This window comes from Panthera tigris, chromosome A3 (assembly GCF_018350195.1).
Source record: "Panthera tigris isolate Pti1 chromosome A3, P.tigris_Pti1_mat1.1, whole genome shotgun sequence".
Classification (NCBI taxonomy): domain Eukaryota; kingdom Metazoa; phylum Chordata; class Mammalia; order Carnivora; family Felidae; genus Panthera; species Panthera tigris.
Genome location: NC_056662.1, coordinates 47525873 through 47545273, shown reverse-complemented (window position 1 = coordinate 47545273; position 19401 = coordinate 47525873). Strand labels below are relative to the sequence as shown.

The 19401-nt window shown below is 44.7% G+C and overlaps 1 protein-coding gene across 11 annotated transcripts in view; it reads left to right on the top strand.

Moving 5' to 3' along the window:
* The first annotated feature begins 2121 nt into the window (after nucleotides 1–2121).
* The window catches only part of CD93 (CD93 molecule), a 33670-nt gene continuing 16390 nt past the window's right edge, over nucleotides 2122–19401 (top strand). For 3 of the 11 annotated variants that reach the window (XM_015544009.2, XM_015544008.2, XM_015544010.2), the window contains exon 1: nucleotides 2123–4372. In XM_015544009.2, the coding sequence (XP_015399495.2) occupies nucleotides 2460–4372 (1913 nt within the window). In that variant the 5' untranslated portion in view covers nucleotides 2123–2459. Of the gene's footprint in view, nucleotides 4373–4560; nucleotides 6089–6130; nucleotides 6417–11500; nucleotides 11917–14185; nucleotides 15940–19401 lie in introns of those variants that run through there. The other 8 variants (XR_006215621.1, XR_006215620.1, XM_015544006.2 and 5 more) reach the window with 8 other exon arrangements.

Sequence of the window (19401 nt, the reverse complement as noted above, 5' to 3'; positions counted from 1 at the left end):
TGGTAGTATAAGCAGAGAGCCATGAAGTCCTACTGGGTACCTCCCATGTCCTCTATTCCTACTCCATCCATTGCCAAGAACAGAGTGTTCTGGATCCTTATCACTAAATCTGCTATCCCTAATCCAGGGGAACCAGCCCAGGTCAAGTGACTGTCATATGCGCCTGGAAATCGGCAGTTGCCTGCTGAGTGATTCCCCCACATTGCTGGGGTCCATCAACCTGTTCCCCAATCTTCTACATGCAGGTCTTAACAAGTTGGCCCCTGGGTGTTTCCCCATGGATTTCAGAACAAAACTCCAAATTTTCATTGTTTGGACTCACAGAGCTTCTCCTTGACTGGGTCCTCCTTTCCATTTTTCAGGCTTTGGTCTTACAGCCCTTCTTTCACTCCCTTGTAAAGGGTACAACCTTCATATCACAGGGCCTTTGTTCGTGCTGTTACCCCAGATGGAAATCATTCCCCTTCTTCGCTATTCTTCCTTTTGATTCCAGCTTCACTGCCATTCTCCATCAGAGGAGACTGTCACACTTCCCACTTCCCACTTCCCAACCAAGTCAGTATCTCGGCTGACACCCTCATCTTCTCCCTGTGTACGTGTCATAGCTACAACTGTTCAACATGTTCATAGCTATCTAATATAACAGACTTCAAGGGTCATGAAGGTAGGAGTTCCCTCCTGTAATCCCTGTGCCCAGCCCAGTGCATGCTGGAGGCTTAAATAACATTGGCTAGGTGGCTGGATAGGTGAGTGGGTGTATAGATGGATGGATGGATAGATGGATGGATGGATGGTTGGATATATGAGTGGGTGGTTAGATGGACGGGTGAATGGATGGACGGATGGATAGGTGAGTGGGTAGAGAGATGGCATCAAAGAACACAGGAGTATCCTATGGGTTCTGGGAGAGAATCTCTGGACTATCTCAAATATCTTATTAAAATAAGAACATAAGGAACACCTCTGATGAGTGTCCAAGAGTCTGAGATGGGCATTGCATGCCTTGGGGAGGCGAAAGCCAGCAAGTTCATTATCTTCACAACACCCTAAACTCAGATATCTGTGGAGGGCCGATGTAGCAGACACTGGTGCCATGCCCATAGCCCCTTGGCAGCTCCCTGCAATTCTCTTCAGTGTTCCCTCTGGTCAGCTAGGTTATTCCTGTCAGCCCAGAGTGCCAAGAACTTGTTGCCTCCAGTGAGGAAAGGGGCTGGAGGAGAGCTGCCACAGCCCCCTCTCCTTGGCTCAGAAAACTGATGCAGGTGTTCCAGAGACCATGGTGCAGGAGCCCCAGTGTCACCTATGCACTCAGGCACCCTGTGTTGGTGCCCCCCATTCCCTGCCTGACCTGCCCTCTCAAATGAATGACTTGTCCCCAGTCCTTGAGTCAGGGTCTACTTCTAGGGGAAGCGCCCCAACCAAAGACAGCGCCAGTGAGTAACACATCTGCAGGAAGAACTGCAGGAGGAACACCCTTTGTTTTCTTCAAGGGCCTTTGATGAGCTGCTGAGCGGAAGGGGCCTGCCGTGACCAGGATTCTCAGAACTCTGGCCCTTCCTGGTAACCCTGAGCTGGGAGACAGGAGTGCCAGTCCAGGGCCATGAGGCCAGAAGCATTTTCTTTTTTTCTTTCTGATGCCTTTTTGTGACACTGCCACCTCACAACACAATATATGCACCACAAAACCCTGAAAACTGCCAAATTTCACCCTATTTATTTTAATGTTCTTTAGGAGCTTGGCATTGTGTTAGACACTCTGTGATTCCCACGGCCCGGTTCCTATTTAAAAACTGCCCATCTATTTAAAGTTCATGATGGGGGGATAAAAGAAAAAAGACTTCCAAAGCCAAAGGGAACATGAGATAGGCAGAAGAAAAATCCAGTTTGCTTCTAAAAAAGGCTGAAAATTATAACCATCCGTGGCCTCATGTCTCAAGTCTGAGAATTTTTTTTTTCTCTTCTGGCTGTTTGCAAACCAAAGTGGAATTTTATTATGGGTTACTAAGTGAGCTTTTTCAAGTTCTTAGTCCCCAAAAGTCTCCACTCACTCTGTAGCATGCCATTTAAGTTCCTCCTGCAGATGGGGAAGACAAGGGAGCCCAAATAAAACAGAAGGGTGTCTCCCAGCTGCAACGGTCTGCCCCCACGCCTCTGCATTTCCCCAGCGATTAGCCAGGGACCCAACACAGCCGCCTGACCTCTTTTACGAACAACAAAACCGTGATGAAGGCAACAGGAGTCAGAAAACTATTCACTGCAGGAAGCCCCAGTATCCGGTGAGAAATAAGAAGTACAACAGTACAGGATGCGCCTTGGGTCAGGGGGATGTGAAAAGCCCTCGGTCTTTGTGTTCTTCCCTGTGCCAGAACGTCTGCGTCGGAGCCCTCAGTTCTCCTCTCAGCTCAGCTGCTGTCACTGCACGGCTGCCAGCCTCCCGCTGAAGGGGACACGGGGCCATAATGGCCACCTCTGCCGGCCTGCTGCTGCCGCTGCTGCTCCTGGGCCAGCCCTGGGCGGGGGCTGGAGCTCCCGGGGAAGCTGTGGTGTGCGCGGGGAATGCCTGCTACACAGCCCACTGGGGCAAGCTGAGTGCGGCCGAGGCCCAGAGTCACTGCAGCAAGAATGGGGGAAACCTGGCCACTGTGAAGAGTGAAGAGGAGGCTTGGAACATCCAGCGAGCCCTGGCCCAGCTCTTGGAGTTGGAGGAGGCCCTAGAAGCTCGGATGGGCAAGTTCTGGATCGGGCTCCAGCGCGAAAAGGCAAAGTGCTTAGACTCCAGCTTGCCGCTGAAAGGCTTCAGCTGGGTGGGCGGCGGGGAAGACACACTTTACACCAACTGGAACAGGGAGGTCAGGAGCTCCTGCGTCTCTAGGCGCTGTGTATCCCTGCTGCTCTATCTGTCTCTGCCGTCTCATGCCAGCCACCTCTCCAAATGGTCTGAGGGCCCCTGTGGGACCCCAAACTCTCCTGGAAGCAACATCGAGGGCTTTGTGTGCAAGTTCAGTTTCAAAGGCATGTGCCAGCCTCTGGCTCTGGGGGGCCCAGGCCGGGTGGAATACAGGACCCCGTTCCAGGCCACCAGCTCCTCCTTGGACACTGTGCCCTTCGCCTCTGTGGCTAACGTGGCCTGTGGGGATGGGGACGAGGGTCGGGAGCATTACTTCCTGTGTAAGGAGAAGGCCTCAGATGTGTTCGACTGGGGCAGCTCAGGCCCCCTCTGTGTTAGCCCCAAGTACGGCTGCAGCTTCAACAACGGGGGCTGCCAGCAAGACTGTTTCGAGGGTGGTGATGGCTCCTTCCGCTGTGGCTGTCGGCCGGGATTCAGGCTGCTGGATGACCTAGTGACCTGTGCCTCCCGGAACCCTTGCAGCTCCAGTCCCTGCAAAGGGGCAGCCACCTGTGTCCTGGGACCCCACAGGAAGAACTACACGTGTCTCTGCCCCCAAGGCTACCAGCTGGACTCAAGTCAGCAGGACTGTGTGGATGTGGACGAGTGCCAGGACTCCCCCTGCCCACAAGAGTGTGTCAACACCCCTGGGGGCTTCCACTGTGAGTGCTGGGTGGGCTACGAGCCCCGTGGCCCTGGGGAGGAGGCCTGTCAGGATGTGGACGAGTGTGCCTCTGGTCACTCGCCCTGCTCCCAGGACTGCACTAACACGGATGGCTCGTTCCACTGCTTCTGCAAGGAGGGCTATGTCCTGGCTGGGGAGGATGGCACCCAGTGCCTGGATGTGGACGAGTGTGAGGGCCCGGAGCATGGCCTTTGTGAGGGCTTGTGCCTCAATACGCAGGGGTCCTTCCGCTGCAGCTGCCTGCCGGGCTGGGAGCTGGGCCCGGATGGGGTCTCATGTACCGCAGGGTCCACGTCTCTGGCACCACAGACTGGGCCTCCCCAGGGAGAGGATATGGGAGATAGAGAGGGGAATCTTGTGTATTCTTCCACAATATCCAGGCCCACCGGGGACTCCGAGGGCACCTCCAAGGAGCCACCCACCATGAAGAGACCCTCCCTCCCATCTGAGGCTCCCACCACCCTGACTGCGCCTGACATGCTGGCTCCCAGTGGGCCCCCTGGTGAATGGATGGAGCCCATCACCCATCACCCCAAGGCTACCACAGATCATGGGGAGAATACGGATGAGGCCAAACAAAGTGACAACGGCACCGATGGGCAAAAGCTGCTTTTGTTCTATATCCTGGGCACAGTGGTAGCCATCTTACTCTTACTAGCTCTGGCTCTTGGACTTCTGGTCTATCGCAAGCGGAAAGCAAAGAGGGAGGAGGAGAAGGAGAAAAAGCCCCAGAACGCTGCTGACAGCTACTCCTGGGCTCCAGAGCGGGCTGAGAACAGGGCCTTGGAGAATCAGTACAGGTAAAGGAGGCCTCAGATCACCTACAGGGGGCAGGAGGGTGGGCAGGTGCAGGGAGGCGGGAGGGCAAGGACCACCATACAAAGCAGGCGGAGCACAAGGGGCAGGCGCTGTCTAAACCCTTTGGCCCAGAGGCACTCACTGAGGCTCTTTCCCTGCCTGGTACGTGGACCACGCGGGTTTCTCCCAGGGTCTAGATGTGCAAGGCGGGTCAAAGCGGCTTCCAATACTGTCATCATTGTTTCTCATAGTCCAACGCCAGGGACGGACTGCTGAAAGGTGAGGCAGCCCCAGGGACACTGACAGTCGGCCATCACCATCCTCAGAGCTTTCCACACCCCATCGGAAGGGGCGACCCACATCCTTCCCAAAGACTGGACTGGAATCTTAGCAAACAGTTATAAACATTCTTAAAAGCCTAGCACCTTGGAATATACAGGTATTTTCTACTTGTGCGTGGTAATCCTGAAGTAGAAACAATGGGTTGGCATGTGATTTCTGGAATTTTGTGGATGTTAACAATTCTTACTCACTTTCCCTTTGCAAATTCAAATGTGACCAATTTCACATTTCCCACTGATTCTGGATGAGTGAGTTACAAATCAGGTGCTAATGGGGCTCCTTCTAAACTGCTTCCCTGCTCGCTTGAACATCTGAGGAGAAAAGGCTGTCTGCTAATGCTAATTAGGGTTGAAATGATTTGTTCCTCTTGGTATAACAGAGACTAAATCATTGTTTAATGATGTAAAAAGCTTTTCTTTTCTTTTTTTTGTCAAAAGGAACATATTGAGGACTGGAAACATTTCTTTACATTTGCATTCATGTATTTTCCCATCACAAGCCCTGATAAGCTTGACCTTGTTGAAATCCTCCAGAATGACCATAGTACCCTGGACTGCTCAAGTAGCAAGGATGCTGGAAGTTTACAAATTGCATTTCCTAGTTCTTAACATTGCTAATAGTTTTGGGTTTCTTTGCAAGTGAAGTCTGGAAAGTGTGGGAGAAGGATGAAATGAGTTGATAGTGTTTTTGAAAGCTAGTAATCCAAAGAGCTGGAGAGAGAGGCCTGGGGTTTGTTTCACAAATACTTGAATCAATCCATCTAAATGCACTTGTGTTAACACACACTATTGATGAGGTGAACACCCACAAGGAGAAAAGTCAGAGTCGTCTCTCCTATGCCACCTGCCTTCCCTGCATTGTGCTCTGGATTTAAATGCTCTGATTGTAGATGGATGAAGCCCCTAGAAGTCTCTCATTCTGACTGTTAACACTGTATGAGGGAGATGAGATGCTGAGCTTTGAAAGCTGGCATCATAAAGCATTTTAACACAGCTCACAGTTGGTATTGCTTCCTGAGGGTGTGATTCCTGATTTGTGGCTATAGCTTGCAACCAGGTCAGGGACCAGACAGGAGGGACGCTGGCCCTGTGCTGCTTAAAGAACATTTGTCATATATTTCCCTTGTTCTTAAAAAAGCGGGGGAGAAGAGAAGGAGAGAGAAAAAGAATAATTCAAATCTTTTGCAACCATAAAAACTGCCTGAAGCAATTTTAATTTATATCCTCCTTTTTAAATGTTTGCTTGTGAAGATTTCCCCTCCTGAGGTAGTGGTGGAGAGCACTGTCTCCTCATGTGGTTCTGCCTGGGTCACTGGAAAGTAGCCGTGGGATTCACCGATGATCAGAGCTTTTTTTTTTTTTTTTTTTTTTACTTTATATTAGAGGAGTTTTAATTTTTTTAATATAATTTATTGTCAGATTGGTTTCCATACAACACCCAGCGCTCATCTCAACAAGCGCCCTCCTCTCTGCCCACAACCGCTTGAGTAGCACCAGGAGGACTCAGGTCACCTGCAGGCTTGTTGCTGTCACCACGCAGAACAGATTAGGAATGTGTTTCCTTCCGGGGATTCCCAAGTCTGCCTCTCAAAACCAGGGTGCCCTATTATTTCTGGCTTTGCCTTAGAAACACATCTGTTCCAGAGGAGGACACCTGGGGCAGGAAGAGCTGCCAGGTGAACAGCCGGCCCTCAGAGTTAAGTAAATATCCTTTTGCCAATATTGAAATGTAAATTCTATAGTTCAGATTTTTTTTTTTTTTTTTTTGGAAAAAGAGTAACTGAAGGAGTGAGTATACAGAAAGATGAAGGTTTTGGAGGACTTAGCAAGGAGTTTGGAACTTTGCTTTTTAAAGACATCTAATATTATTTAGATTTCAGTTGAAATACTGGTGTGTAACACTCAGGAGACAAAGGCTTATATCCACTGGCCCCAGGACCCTTGGCTGTCTGTTGTGTGGGAACCAACCACGCCACTACTCAGAGCTGGCCAGAGACATTGCTGACAATATGTGCACTTACTTGAACTAACTGCAAATTCAACAGCTTTGCCTCCAGGCTTTTACAGTTCTACCCTTATCACTAGGGGAAAGAAGACATTCCTATTTAGGCTTCCCCTAAGTCCCTCTGAGGGCCTGTGGGACCTTGTACTGGCTGAGGTCCTCAAACATGCTCTCTCATTTTTACAGAGTCTGACTTCTTCTACTGCCCAGCCCCATTTTTGACTTTTGTGTTCAAATCCCTCTGTGCGTGGGAATATGAAGCCCTATCCCTGATGACAGGCAGACTGTAGATACCCACTGTGAAACACACAAGGGGAGAAATGGACTGATAAATAATTCCCCAAATCCCCTCTAGCAGAATCAGTCCGTTCGTGAGCAGATGAGCCCTACCTTCTCTCCCGGAAGCTCCAACCAGTGGCCAAGATCCCTGAATTGGATGATCTTATCTGATGAAAACCACTGGCCTCAAACAAATACTGTTCTCCCCTTTGATTCTGCTGCCATTTTGTATGAGGGATGTGAACTACTGTTTGGGGAGATGGGGACCCAGCAGTGGATGAACCACTGGCCACATGGCCATTGACAAACTAGTTGTCGGCAAACTGTCCATTTATATATACAGAAGCTCCCCGGGTGGCTCGGCTATGACACGGCCTGAGAAATGGAGGGGTTGGAGCATGGGAGAGGTAGACTCTGCTGTGCACAGACTCCTCCAACTGTGTGCCTGGGCTGGGCTGGGGCAGACTGAGGGCTGTTCTGTCCCTGACCTGCAGAGCAGCAGAACGGCCAGGGTGATGGAGAAAGGGTGACAGGTCCATTTGGCAACAGGCTTAAAGACAATGGATACTTTTGCCCAAATAGAATTTCCCATAGTTCAATAATTCTAGGATGCTCTTGGACAATTTATATTAGGAAGAAACTCACCCTCTCCCCTCTCTCCATCTCCCAAGGCAGATAATTGAAAGGGAGAATGACTCCTAAAACATGCAGCCCACTATGTTCATTCCCGAACTTAGAGATAATCACTGCTCTTTTTTCTTGTTCATTTGAACATGTGATGCTGGACAAGCCTCGCTCCAGAATCTGAGGAGTGTAAAAAGCAAAGGTGGGGCAATTATCTGAAAATGCCTTTGAAAGAGTTGGACCCAGTGAGGTCTTTTGTAGGATGCACCCACCCCTGCTCAACATCATGACCTTGAGGCAAAAGATGGCCTTGCAGGTGTCCCTTTGGTTCACCCACATGCCTGATCATCATAATTGTGGCATCTGGCACCACACATCCACATCGTGTTTTCCCTTCAGCATCAAGTGGGTGACTTAAGTGGGTTCTGCCTTAAGAACGGGAGGGATGCAGGCTAACATCCTGTCCGTGATTAGACAAAAAGGTGGAATAAAAAGTTAAACATGTATGTGAGCGTTGTATGTGCACAGTACAGGAAGAATTAAATTGGAAATGAATCTTTGTCCCTGAAACACACACATGTGTGTTACTATTCTTATGTTTCAGTCAGGAGCCCCTGTTTGAACTCATTCTGGTGGCACCTGCACTTTTATCACTGAACGTTACCTTTGGAAAATATAGATGTGATCATTAGCTGATTTTATTCCAACCCTCTTTCCCATAAACGTTTCTGTGAAAACTGAGAACAGAGGAGTTTTGATTCCCAAAAATGTACTACATTCAAAGTAACACATTTTTAAAAGCAAATATAGGACAGCCTTTTCCTATTATTTTTCTCCTTAGCTTCTCCATTGTCTAAATCAGGAAAACAGGAAAGCATGGCTTTCTAGCAGCTGCAAAATGGTGTAATGTCCCCTCCATGTTTCCATCACCTTAAACAATAGATTAGCATGGGAATCCGAGATATGATCCTTGAAAACATCTGTCCCTGTCTGGCTGCAAAACCTACTGCTTATAGCCATGTGGTTTGTGGCATTTGTCAACCAAAACAAACAAACAAAAAAGCCGATAATCAGAATTCTCCACATATTCTGTAATCAAATACCATATTCTGTTCCAGATTCTCAAAACTAATACACGCTGAAGTGCTTTTTTAAAAAGTGAATTGTGTTTTGACCTGTTCTTGGGGATCATGCGCATCTACTCTAGGAAGAAACTCTAGAATATCTTTCTCACATTGTTCCTCTTTATCTGTAAGGGGGCAAGCATTTCCTTTCCACAAATCTTGCCCAACATTCTTCTGGACTGGGTTCTTGGTGCACATTTGACTGAAGCTTGAATTAGGTTGTTTGCAAGGCCTTGTTCTATGACACTCAATGGGACTGTAAATGTCAGTCATCACTTCACAAATGCTAGATGAGAATTTAGTATTTTTAAATCTGTGTATTTGAAATTTGTTCCACTAATTCTGCCATCGTGGGATTTCTGTGCAGGGCGTCTTTCTGTCCTGGGCCCGACTGTTTCCCAGGCGGGGGGAGGGCAGGCTTGGCTGAAGCACAGGGCCTCGGAACTCTGAGAAACCAAGGGCCATATCGAGTCTGCCTCGACAAGCAGCAAGCCTGCCGTCCTTTGTGTTTTATGTCACATGCCTAACCTAATAAACTCTGGACTGCAGTTGTTGTCACCTTGTTTCAATCTATTTCATAACAACTCAAGATACACTGCAGGACTTACATTCATGGCCATTAAGCATATCTGTTTCCCTTCTCAAAGAGCTGCTAAAAAAATATACTTTGGCTGCTCCACTTCTGCATCTCTACCTACTGGTTGTGATACTGACCCCAAAGCAGCTAGGTTGGGGCAAGGCCCTGTCCACAGGAACAGGGACATTCAGAGGGATGGGGCCACAGTGTGTCCTGGGTCCTAGCTGCTGAACCCAGCCAGGCCGGACTCCATGCTTCCAGATATTTTCTTCTGACCTGGAGTCTACTGCCCCATGCCTCTCTGCCTGTTTAATTCCCCACATCATTTTAACTGCACAGGGGACACCTGGTGCAGGATTAAACATGTACAACTGGTGTGATGTGAGCACACCATTCCCTAATTAGCATAGGAGCATTTGTCACCACTTTGTCAGCAAAGCCTTTTCAGTTTGTTTAACTCATTGGACAGGCAAACCTGATCCCCTCCAGCTTGGCTGCACGAATCTCACTGTGGCTGGATGCCAGGGCAGCAGGTGTTCAGATCTGAGCCTGCCTGCCTCTTGGATGGTGCTGGGTAAGAACAGGGCTTGGATAGGATCCTGCTGTCCTGAAGACGGACAGGACACATGCGATGACCATTCGTTTCTTAGAGTTAAAGAAAGCTGATCCTGTTAGCAGTCCAGTGAGTGACAAAATACATTTGGAAATTATATCTTAACATAAACAACCATCGCTGCTCCCCAACACACACACACACACACACACACACACACACACACACCACAATTTCAACATTGTTCTCTTTCATACAGAAAAACCCAAGGCTGGTGTTTCCTAATTTAGGAAAAGCCCATGAACAAAAATGCCAAATTTAACGTCTCTTGGTGACTTTTGCTATCTGCTAACTAAAATAACAAATATTAGATAAATATTTCAAATATGAATCATTTACAAGGAAATTCAATTTATACAGAGTTATATTTATTGCACAACAAAGTCCATTTGTAACAGATGACATGTAGATTAAAATACAAGACTCACATATGTATCATGCACACACCAGGGAGTTTAACATGGATGGATGAACATATCAAGTTCTCAACCTACTCTTAAATTTATTCAGTAAGAGGGGACAGAGCACAGGAAATAAACCCGCATACTCTAAGTCTCCATTAGCCCTTCACAGCTTCCTTATACCCCCAGGCCATCCTTTGTGGAGGAAATGATGGACAGGTAAGTGGTGAAAAGTGAGCAAAGGAGAGCAAAGAAATGAAAGAGCCAGGATAACCCATGAGGCCAGCAACCACTCCCAGGGAGCCTGAATTGACAGGATGCTCTTCACAGGGCTGCACATACATGTCCTCACCTGAGCCTCTGGGTCCCCACAACTGCAGCACCTTGAGCTGCTGCCCAACCCCAAATTCTAGTTTTGGGGTTTTTATTTGAAATCTGTCACCATTGACTTGGATGTTGATCTTCTCTTCTGGTTGAAACTGGTCCATAGAATTCAACTGCGTGGTTAGAAAGAAAGAAGGAAGGAAGGAAGGAAGGAAGGAAAGAGAGAGAGAGACAGACAGAAAGAAGGAGAGGGAAGAAAGGAGGAAGAAATGGAGGGAAGGAATGAAGGAGAAAGAAAGGAAGGAATGCGAGAAGGGAAGGAAGGAATAGAAGAAACAGAGATTTAAAAAAAGGAGAGAGCAGAGAGATGGGAGGGAGAGAGAGAGAGAGAGGGAAAGAGAGAACAGCAAGGTAAAGGATGACTCAGCAAGGTCATTGGGTCACCATTCACACATCTCCACTTCAGTTTGAGATATTTGGGGGCCATTTGTCCTCACTGCCATCTGTAACCTCCTTAACCACACTCACAGAAGGCATAGCTCTGTTTCGCCGAGTTTGGATGAAGACCAATGCCGTTTGTATCATGATCCTGCCAGCTCTTCCTGCGAAGCACTGCTTATCTCTCCCACTTCACGTTTTATGCCTGTCCACATAATTCATATCATAATGTTAAGCTGATTGATGACTTGTGTGCTGTAGAAATCCTTCTATGTTCAAATAACAAATGAAAATAATAAAATTTGTGAGGTAGAGCAAATAATTGTGCCTTTTACCCTGTTTCACCAGGGTCTTCCTTTCCCAAAAACATTATGTCACAAATCAAGTGTTTCACTTTCTTGTCAAAGCTATCATCTGCCCTCCCAAGCAGATGACCTGGGCATCCTGGTCTGCCTTCTCTGGTCACAGTGTGGGCACCCCAAGCTGATGACCCCTGGACGTTCCAGCCTGCCTCCTCTGGTCACAGCATGGGCACCCCAAGCAGATGACCTCTGGGCATCCTGGCCTGCCTTCTCTGGTCACAGCGTGGGCACTGCGTGAAGGTTCTGCATGTTGACCACATCAGGCTCTTCCATTGACTTTGTCCCTGTCATCTTCTCTCATGGTGGTGTGACTTTGCTGACCTTTCTACCGGTTTTGCTTTCTACTTAAAACTGTGTGGTTAAGTGATTGATATGTATTTGTCAGATGCTTTACCAATATGAAGTATACCTTTCTTAACAAGTTCATATCAATTATATTTTGTCTATCACAACTGATATACCTGATTAGTTGGTTACATTTGTTGAATACTTTTTCATTTAAAAAAAATTAAAAACAAATGTTCAGCTTCTTTGTGTCTCCTTTGTTTGTCTCTTGTAAAAACAAAGCTGGATTTCCCCCTCATTTTATCCAATCAAAAATCTTTGTCTTTTAATGGGAGATTTAACCTATTCACAGTTACTGAGATTACTAGTAAATTTGCAGCAGCTTATTTTGTTTATTCTATTTTTAATGTGTTTTTGGTGCTTCTATTCTCTTTCTCTCTCTCTTTTTCTCTCTTTTTAATCAATTATTGGCTTGATTGACATTTCTTTGTCTATTTTCTACCTTAATAGTATGGAAATTTGTAAGGACTGATTGTATTCTTCAAATGATTCATCTCAATTTTTGCCTCATATACTTAAACCTGTATTTCTCCATTGATATCTAATGTTAATTAATAGCTATATCCTTCTCCCTGAAAAAAGAAATGACAAGAATCGTAGCTATCTGTGATTTCTTCTCTCTTCTTCTCAAACTACACTAACCTCCAACACTATCACCCACCTTCACTGCATCTGAATTTCACTGTTTGATTTCTATACATTTTTATGATCAACACCTATTTAGATGCTATGAATTGTACATGATCTCCTTCTCCACTCCCCCTCCCCTAATTCCAAGTGCTCTTGGATTTCACAGGAGTGGAACTAAATACCAAGTGTTCTGGTTGGTTGTTTTTTGTCTTTTACTGAGGGGGCCATTGAAGACTAGATTTGCTGCAACCGTGTGCTACTGGAAATACTTCTTTTCCCGACTGAATGATGGCTTACCTGGATAATGATTTCTGTAATATACAGATTTTCCTTGATTTACAATGGGGTTTCATGCCAGTAAAGCTATTGTAAGTTGAAAATATTGTAAGTTAAAAATGCATTTAATATGCCTGACCTCCTGCCGCCCCCCAACATCATGCCTTAGCCTAGCCTACCTTAAACATGTTTGGAATACTTACATTAGCCTACAGTTGAGCCAAATCAACTAACCCAAGGCTTATGTTATAATAAAGTGCTGACTATCACATATAATTTATGGAATACTGCACTAAAAATGAAAAGCAGAATGGTTGTCAGTGGACCATTTGTTGACCCTGGTGATGGTGTGGCTGAGTGGGAGCTACCCCTGCCCAGCATCATGAGAGAGGATTGTAACTCATATCACTAGCCTGGGAAAAGATCAAAATATGAAATTCAAAGTGTGGTTTATACCGAATATGTATTGCTTTCACACTGTCATAAAGCCTAAAACCTAGGTGGAGTGACGGTAAGTTGGGGACTGCCTGTAAACTATCATCCTCAGGAACGCTGTAGATATGGAGCCCTTGCATTCTCGCAGGCTGTTCCTGGTGTGAAGGCTGATGTCATACGATTATTTTCCTTCACAAGCAATTTGTTTTCTTTTCTATTCTACTGCTGAATGCTTTTATTATTTTCTCACTTCCTTTTGTGTTCTGAGGTTTCATGTCAGGTGTACAGATGTGGTCCTTCTTCCCATCCTGCCTGTGCTAGAACATTCCCATCTCGGGAGGGTGCTTTATTCTGGCACTTTGAGAACTTGAACATGTGTGTGTTGGGGTGCTGAAGGGGTGCTAAATCCCACAAGGGATGCTGAAGCCCACAGAGCTGGCCTCAGCCCAGAGTTTCTGAGTCAGCACGTTGGGGATGAAGCCCGAGAATTTACATTTCTGACAGGTTTCCAGGTGAAGCTGCTGCTGTTTCCTGGAGAACCTCTGCTTTATTCAGTTTAGGGCAATTTTCTTCTCTTACTATTGTGAGCATGCCTCTTGTCTTTTCTCTTGACTCTCTTATTCTGGAAACAATTTGTAGGTGGTTCTCTTTTCTGTGTCTCCTGACTTTTCTTCCATACTTTCCACCTTTCTGTTCTGTCTCAGTGGGTTATGCTCCTTCTCTCCAGCCTCCCAGGGATGCTTGCTCGGCCCTGCTTTTTTTCAATGCACTGGATGCCTTCTAACATAGCTTATAATTTCCTTTCATAATTACGATGCATTATTTATCATCCATATTTATATATATGCAAGCTCCAGAAGGCCAGTGGTCTTTGATACACCTCAGGCATCTAGACCAGGGCCTGGCATACAGTGGTGCTCAATAAGTGTTGAATGGTGAGAGAGCAGGGCATTGGAGCAGTATAACAGGCAGGGTGAGCCAATGCCACCCCTGGGTGGTCCTGTTTGCACCCTTGACATCTGTGACCTCTCTTTCCCCTACCAGCAGGCAGAGACCATCAACTGCCCCTTCACAGTCTGCTCAGCCTGACCGTGTCTGTCTCAGGATTCTGCCTATACTCAAGCCTTCACTACAGTTCCCCTGGACTGTCACCTTAATGTCCATCTGGCCTCCAGGCTCCTTTCACTCCAACTCCCAAAAGCAGAGCTGGATACAAGGATTCCAAAGCAAGTACTTTCCTTAGAAGTATGAGGAACATTGGTAGAGTCATGTAACCATGGAAGTTCTAGGAAATGTATTAAACCCAGAGGGGTCATTCCACCTGCAGGGAACCAGGGTATTCATACACCGATTCCTGTCTGTAATGGGGAGGCGGCTGCCCTCAGGGGTGGTGGTGAGTAATTGCTGGCACTTCCAGACTACCAAACATATGGGCAGAAGGGCTGAGGAAGCCATCAGGTACAGGGATGGGGCACAGGCAGATGGGACTTGACCCGCACACAGTGAAAAGCCTAAGGGCTACAGGTTAAGCACTGGCAGCATCTTCACCTGTCCCTTACATCCAGCTGAGACACCCCTTCCTTCTTCCACAAGTCATAGAATGATTTTCGCAGGAGGAATCAGGACTCTAAGAAAGGGGTTCTCTTTCTGGATTGTTCTATCTAATGTCCTCAATCACTTAATTCTCAAGTGCTGGCTCAGTGGCTATGGCCTCCTAAGAGATTATAAGGTGCTAGAGGGAAGGGACTGCATCTTTATTGTGCCTCACACAGTGCTTCACACATAGTTGAATAATAAATATTCTTTAAATTAAAGACCAACTGGATATATTATTTCATGTGACATGTTATTAAAACCACATAGGGGAAACCATTCATTTAACTTTTACTACTTACTGGATGTGAAAATAGTATTTATTGATTGAGAAACAGGCCCTATTACTATTCTCACTTTAGATAGGGAAGTGAGAAACCTGCCCATGGTCACACAGATGCCAGCTGATGAAGTAGGGATGGAAGCTGGTGGTGTCAGTCTTGATCACTAGGTTTCACTGCCTTCAATTAACATGAATGGGAGATATAATTGAAAAAGTGTCAACCAGCAACAAGCTAGACTGGTTGTCCTCTCAACCTATTCAAGATAAGAAAGGTGGAGCATGAAGCAATTGTGGGTAGTTTTAATAATATTTTATGTCCAAATGAACATACTTAAGCTTGTGCATTCCCCTGACACACACATACAGAGACACACACAGACACACACTGACACACACACAAGTACTGGGACTGGAATCTCTACAAAGCTGCCTGCCATCCCCAGAGAGATCGTGCCACCTGCAACTCACCATGATCTGAGGGCAGATCCCACGACCACACCCTCACTGATCCCCAGAGTGGTCATCCATCTTCTATCTGGATCAAAATGATGTGTTTGTGTATGGCAAAGGAGGAGGAGGGAAAAAAGCATGTGCAAATCACCCTGTAGTTGTGCCTTGCCCTCAAAGGCTACTTCTCCACTGAGGCTGTCATGTAAGCCCATGGGAATGCAGCAATCTTTTCAAAACTATAGACTAGTTTCTTAAAAACCTGAATATACATGTATGATGTAGCAGTCTCCTCTTAGATATTTACTCAAGGGAAATGGAACCATCATCTATACAAACTCTTGACCACAGATACTCATAGGAGGTTTATTTATGGAGGCTCAACCTGCAAACTACCTAAAAATTCATCATCAGGTGAATGGATAAAGATTGAGCTTTTTACCATACAGTGAAATATTCTGAAGAAGACGAAAAGGAAGAGGAAGAAGGAGGAGGAGAAGGAGGAGGAAGGAAGGGAAGGAGGAAGAGGTGAAGGAGAAGAAGGAGAAGAGGAGGAAGACTTTTGTTATACACAACAATGACATGGGTAAATTTCAAAAGTATTATGTTTTGCAGAGTAAACCAGACACATGAGACTATAACTCACATGATTCCATTTCTATGAAATTCTAGACTGGGTAACACTATTCTATCATGCTAGAAAGTAGATCAGTGGTTATATGACAGTGGAATGAGAACTGATCACAAAGGACCTTGAGGGAACTTCACGGGAAAAAAAAATTCTGTTTTGATTGGGTGGTGGTTACATGAGTGTTTGTATTTATCAAAACTCATCAAACCATACCTATAAAATGGGTACATTTTATTGTATATAAATTACACCTCATTAAGTTTATTTTATTTTTTATATTTCTTAAGTTTTTTATTTTAACTCCAATATAGTTAACATACAGTGTTATATTAGTTTCAGGTGCACAATATAATGATCCAGCAATTCGAGACATTAGTCAGAGCTCATCATGAAAAGTGTACTCTTAATCGCCTTCGCCTATTTCATCCATCTCCCCAGCTCCTCCCCTCTGGAAACCATCATCAAGTTGACTTTAAACTCTTGGTTAGTGATGTTATAGATAAAAATAAAAGTTTATAAGTTGTGATCTGTATTTTTTATGGAACAGGGAACCATGATTGAGTTGGGCTTCATTATTGCAGAGGTAATAAAAAATGAATGACTCTGAAGTTAGCCTTGAACCGTATGAATTGTCTCCAACGCTGGTTACTTGTCTATATCTTGCACTCAGCTTTAATGATTGGGGAGGTACCTCTTCTGTGACCAGTCTTCTCTCTACCTCTCTCCAAGGTAGCACAAGAAATATTAATCCCCTTCATTTTGCTGACCTCCATCAAAACATTCAATAATACCATGAAGAAAATATCTTGTCTGCTCCACACCCACTTTCCTCTCCCATATAAGGAATATGGACTTCCCATTATTGGGTTATTTCTTTTATCACCACCCCCCTTCTTCACTTCTGTAAATCATCTAACTACACATTTCCTTCTTTGAGATGGCCAGTCAAACCCTACCCTTTGGCTTTAAGCCGAGTACTTTTAGGGAAGCAGCTTTTTACTACGGAAACAACTTTTATGTTATTAAAATTCATAAGTAAAAACAACTTTAGAAAAGCTCTTGGTTACTGCAGATGCCAAGTTGGAAGTGAAACCAGTGTCAGCCAGAAAGTCATGGCCTTTCATTAAGATACTTTTTTGCATTGCACAGAGGAGACCAGATGCCCAGAATGACTTCTTTAATGCTCACAGAGACTAGATTTGATGCTTAATGGTCTGTGGCTGGAATTAAGTGTTGTTTGTTAACTTTAGATACATGATGAATGGTCTTCACCATGAGGCATTTATCCTTTTTGAGCACAGAAAAAAATAGTTCATTTGGGCCTTGTTATTTCAAAATTTGGAGTCAGAAGGTCTAGAATCAACTCATGAGTTAGTTGAACAAACAAGAAAACAAACCATAAATAAATAAATAAATAAATAAATAAATATTCATTGGGGAAATGAGTTTGATGAGAGATTTTCAGCTAAGCTGTTTAGCCTAACTAAAAATTCACCTTTTAAGACACTTATCTCAATGCTTATATGCTATTTTGTAAAACAGATATGAATTACAAATAATTCTTACCTGAATGGAAATGAATCAGTATCTGTTCTGGGTATTTTATTCTGGTTCCACTTGTATGTGAAGCAAACTCACAATATTTAGCAGTGAATTTGACTGCACGTAATAAAGCCGGGCTGACATTATGCTTATTTCTCTCACTTGATAAAGAGTTCAGAGGTGGGGACTCTAGGGCCCCTGCTCTCAGGGGTCTTCCAATCTTTTTGGTCCTTCATCACCAACCTGTGGCTTTCATCTTCATGTTTATGGCATGGCCCACCAAGGCAGTCCCTTTTTCTTTTCTTGTTTTAAATTTTGAAGTAAGATCTACCTGCTGAGAAAGGTACCAATCCAGACTATACAATCTGATGAGTTTTGATGAATGCATACACCCTATCATCATCTCTCCAATCAAGACACAGAACATGCCATTACCTGGCACACATCCCAAGCTCCCTCCAGTCGTTTCTTACCCCAGAGACAAACACCCTCCTTTCTATCACAATGCATTACTTTTGCTTCAAGAAAATCATATTGATGGAATCAGTTTACTAGGTTTAGGCCTATCATTTTGTTGTTTGTTTTCTGCCTCTCTTGCCTGTTTTTTTTTTTCTTTTCTTGTTTTATTTTGGGTTAATCAAGTATTCTTTTTTTTAATTACTAGACATTTTTTTGAGCAGTTTTAGGGTTATGGAAGAATTGAGCTGAAAATACAAAGAGTTCCCGTATAATCTTTCAACACTTAACCCAACACTTTCCCTGTTATTAACATTATGCATTGATGTGGGACATTTGGTACACTTGATATGCCAATATTGACACATTATTATTACCCAGAGTCCACAGTTAACATTTCACTTTTTCTGTTGCATATTCTATGGGCTTTGAAAAATGTGTGATGACATGTATTCATCATTACAGTGTCATGCAGAGTATTCACTGCCCTAAAAAAACCCTGTGCTCCACCTGTTCACCTCTCCCTCTTTCCTCCCCTCTGAAGCCCTGGCAAAAATTGATCTTTTACTGTCTCAACAGTTTGGCTTTTCCTAGAAAGTCATATAGATATAATCATATAGTACATAGATTTTTAAGATTGGCTTAGCAATATGGCTATGCTATGGCTTAGTATTTAAAGTTCCTCCATGTCTTTCATGGATTGATAGCTCATTTCTTTTTAATATAGAATAATACTCCATTGTCAGTATGTAGTACAGTTTATCTGTTCACCTTAGGACATACTGGTTGTTTCCAAGTTTTACGTTATCAATAAAATATAAACTTTTGTGTGCAGGTGTTTGTGTGGACATAAGTTTTCAAACCATTTGGTGGGTAAAAAACCTAGGAGTGTGCTTACTGGGTCAGATGATAAGAGTATGTTTAGTTTTATAAGAAACAGCCCAACTGCTTTTCAAAGAAACTGTTTCATCTTGCCTTTCCACTAGCAATGGATGAGATCTCCTGTTGCTCCACATCCTTGCCAGCACGTGGTATTGTTAGTGCTCTGGATTTTGGCTAATCTAATAGGTGTGTAGTGGTATCTTATTGTTGTTTTAGTTTGCATTTCCTTGATGACATGATGTGGAACGTCTTTTCAGACACTTACTTGCTATCTGTGTATCTTCTCTGATGAAGTGTCTGTTCAGGTCTTTTTCCCATTTAAAAAAATGGATTATTTATAGTCTTATTGTTGAGTTTTAAAAGTTTTCTGTATATTTTGGGTAACATTTCTTTTTCAGATATTTGTTTTGATGATATTTCCCAGGC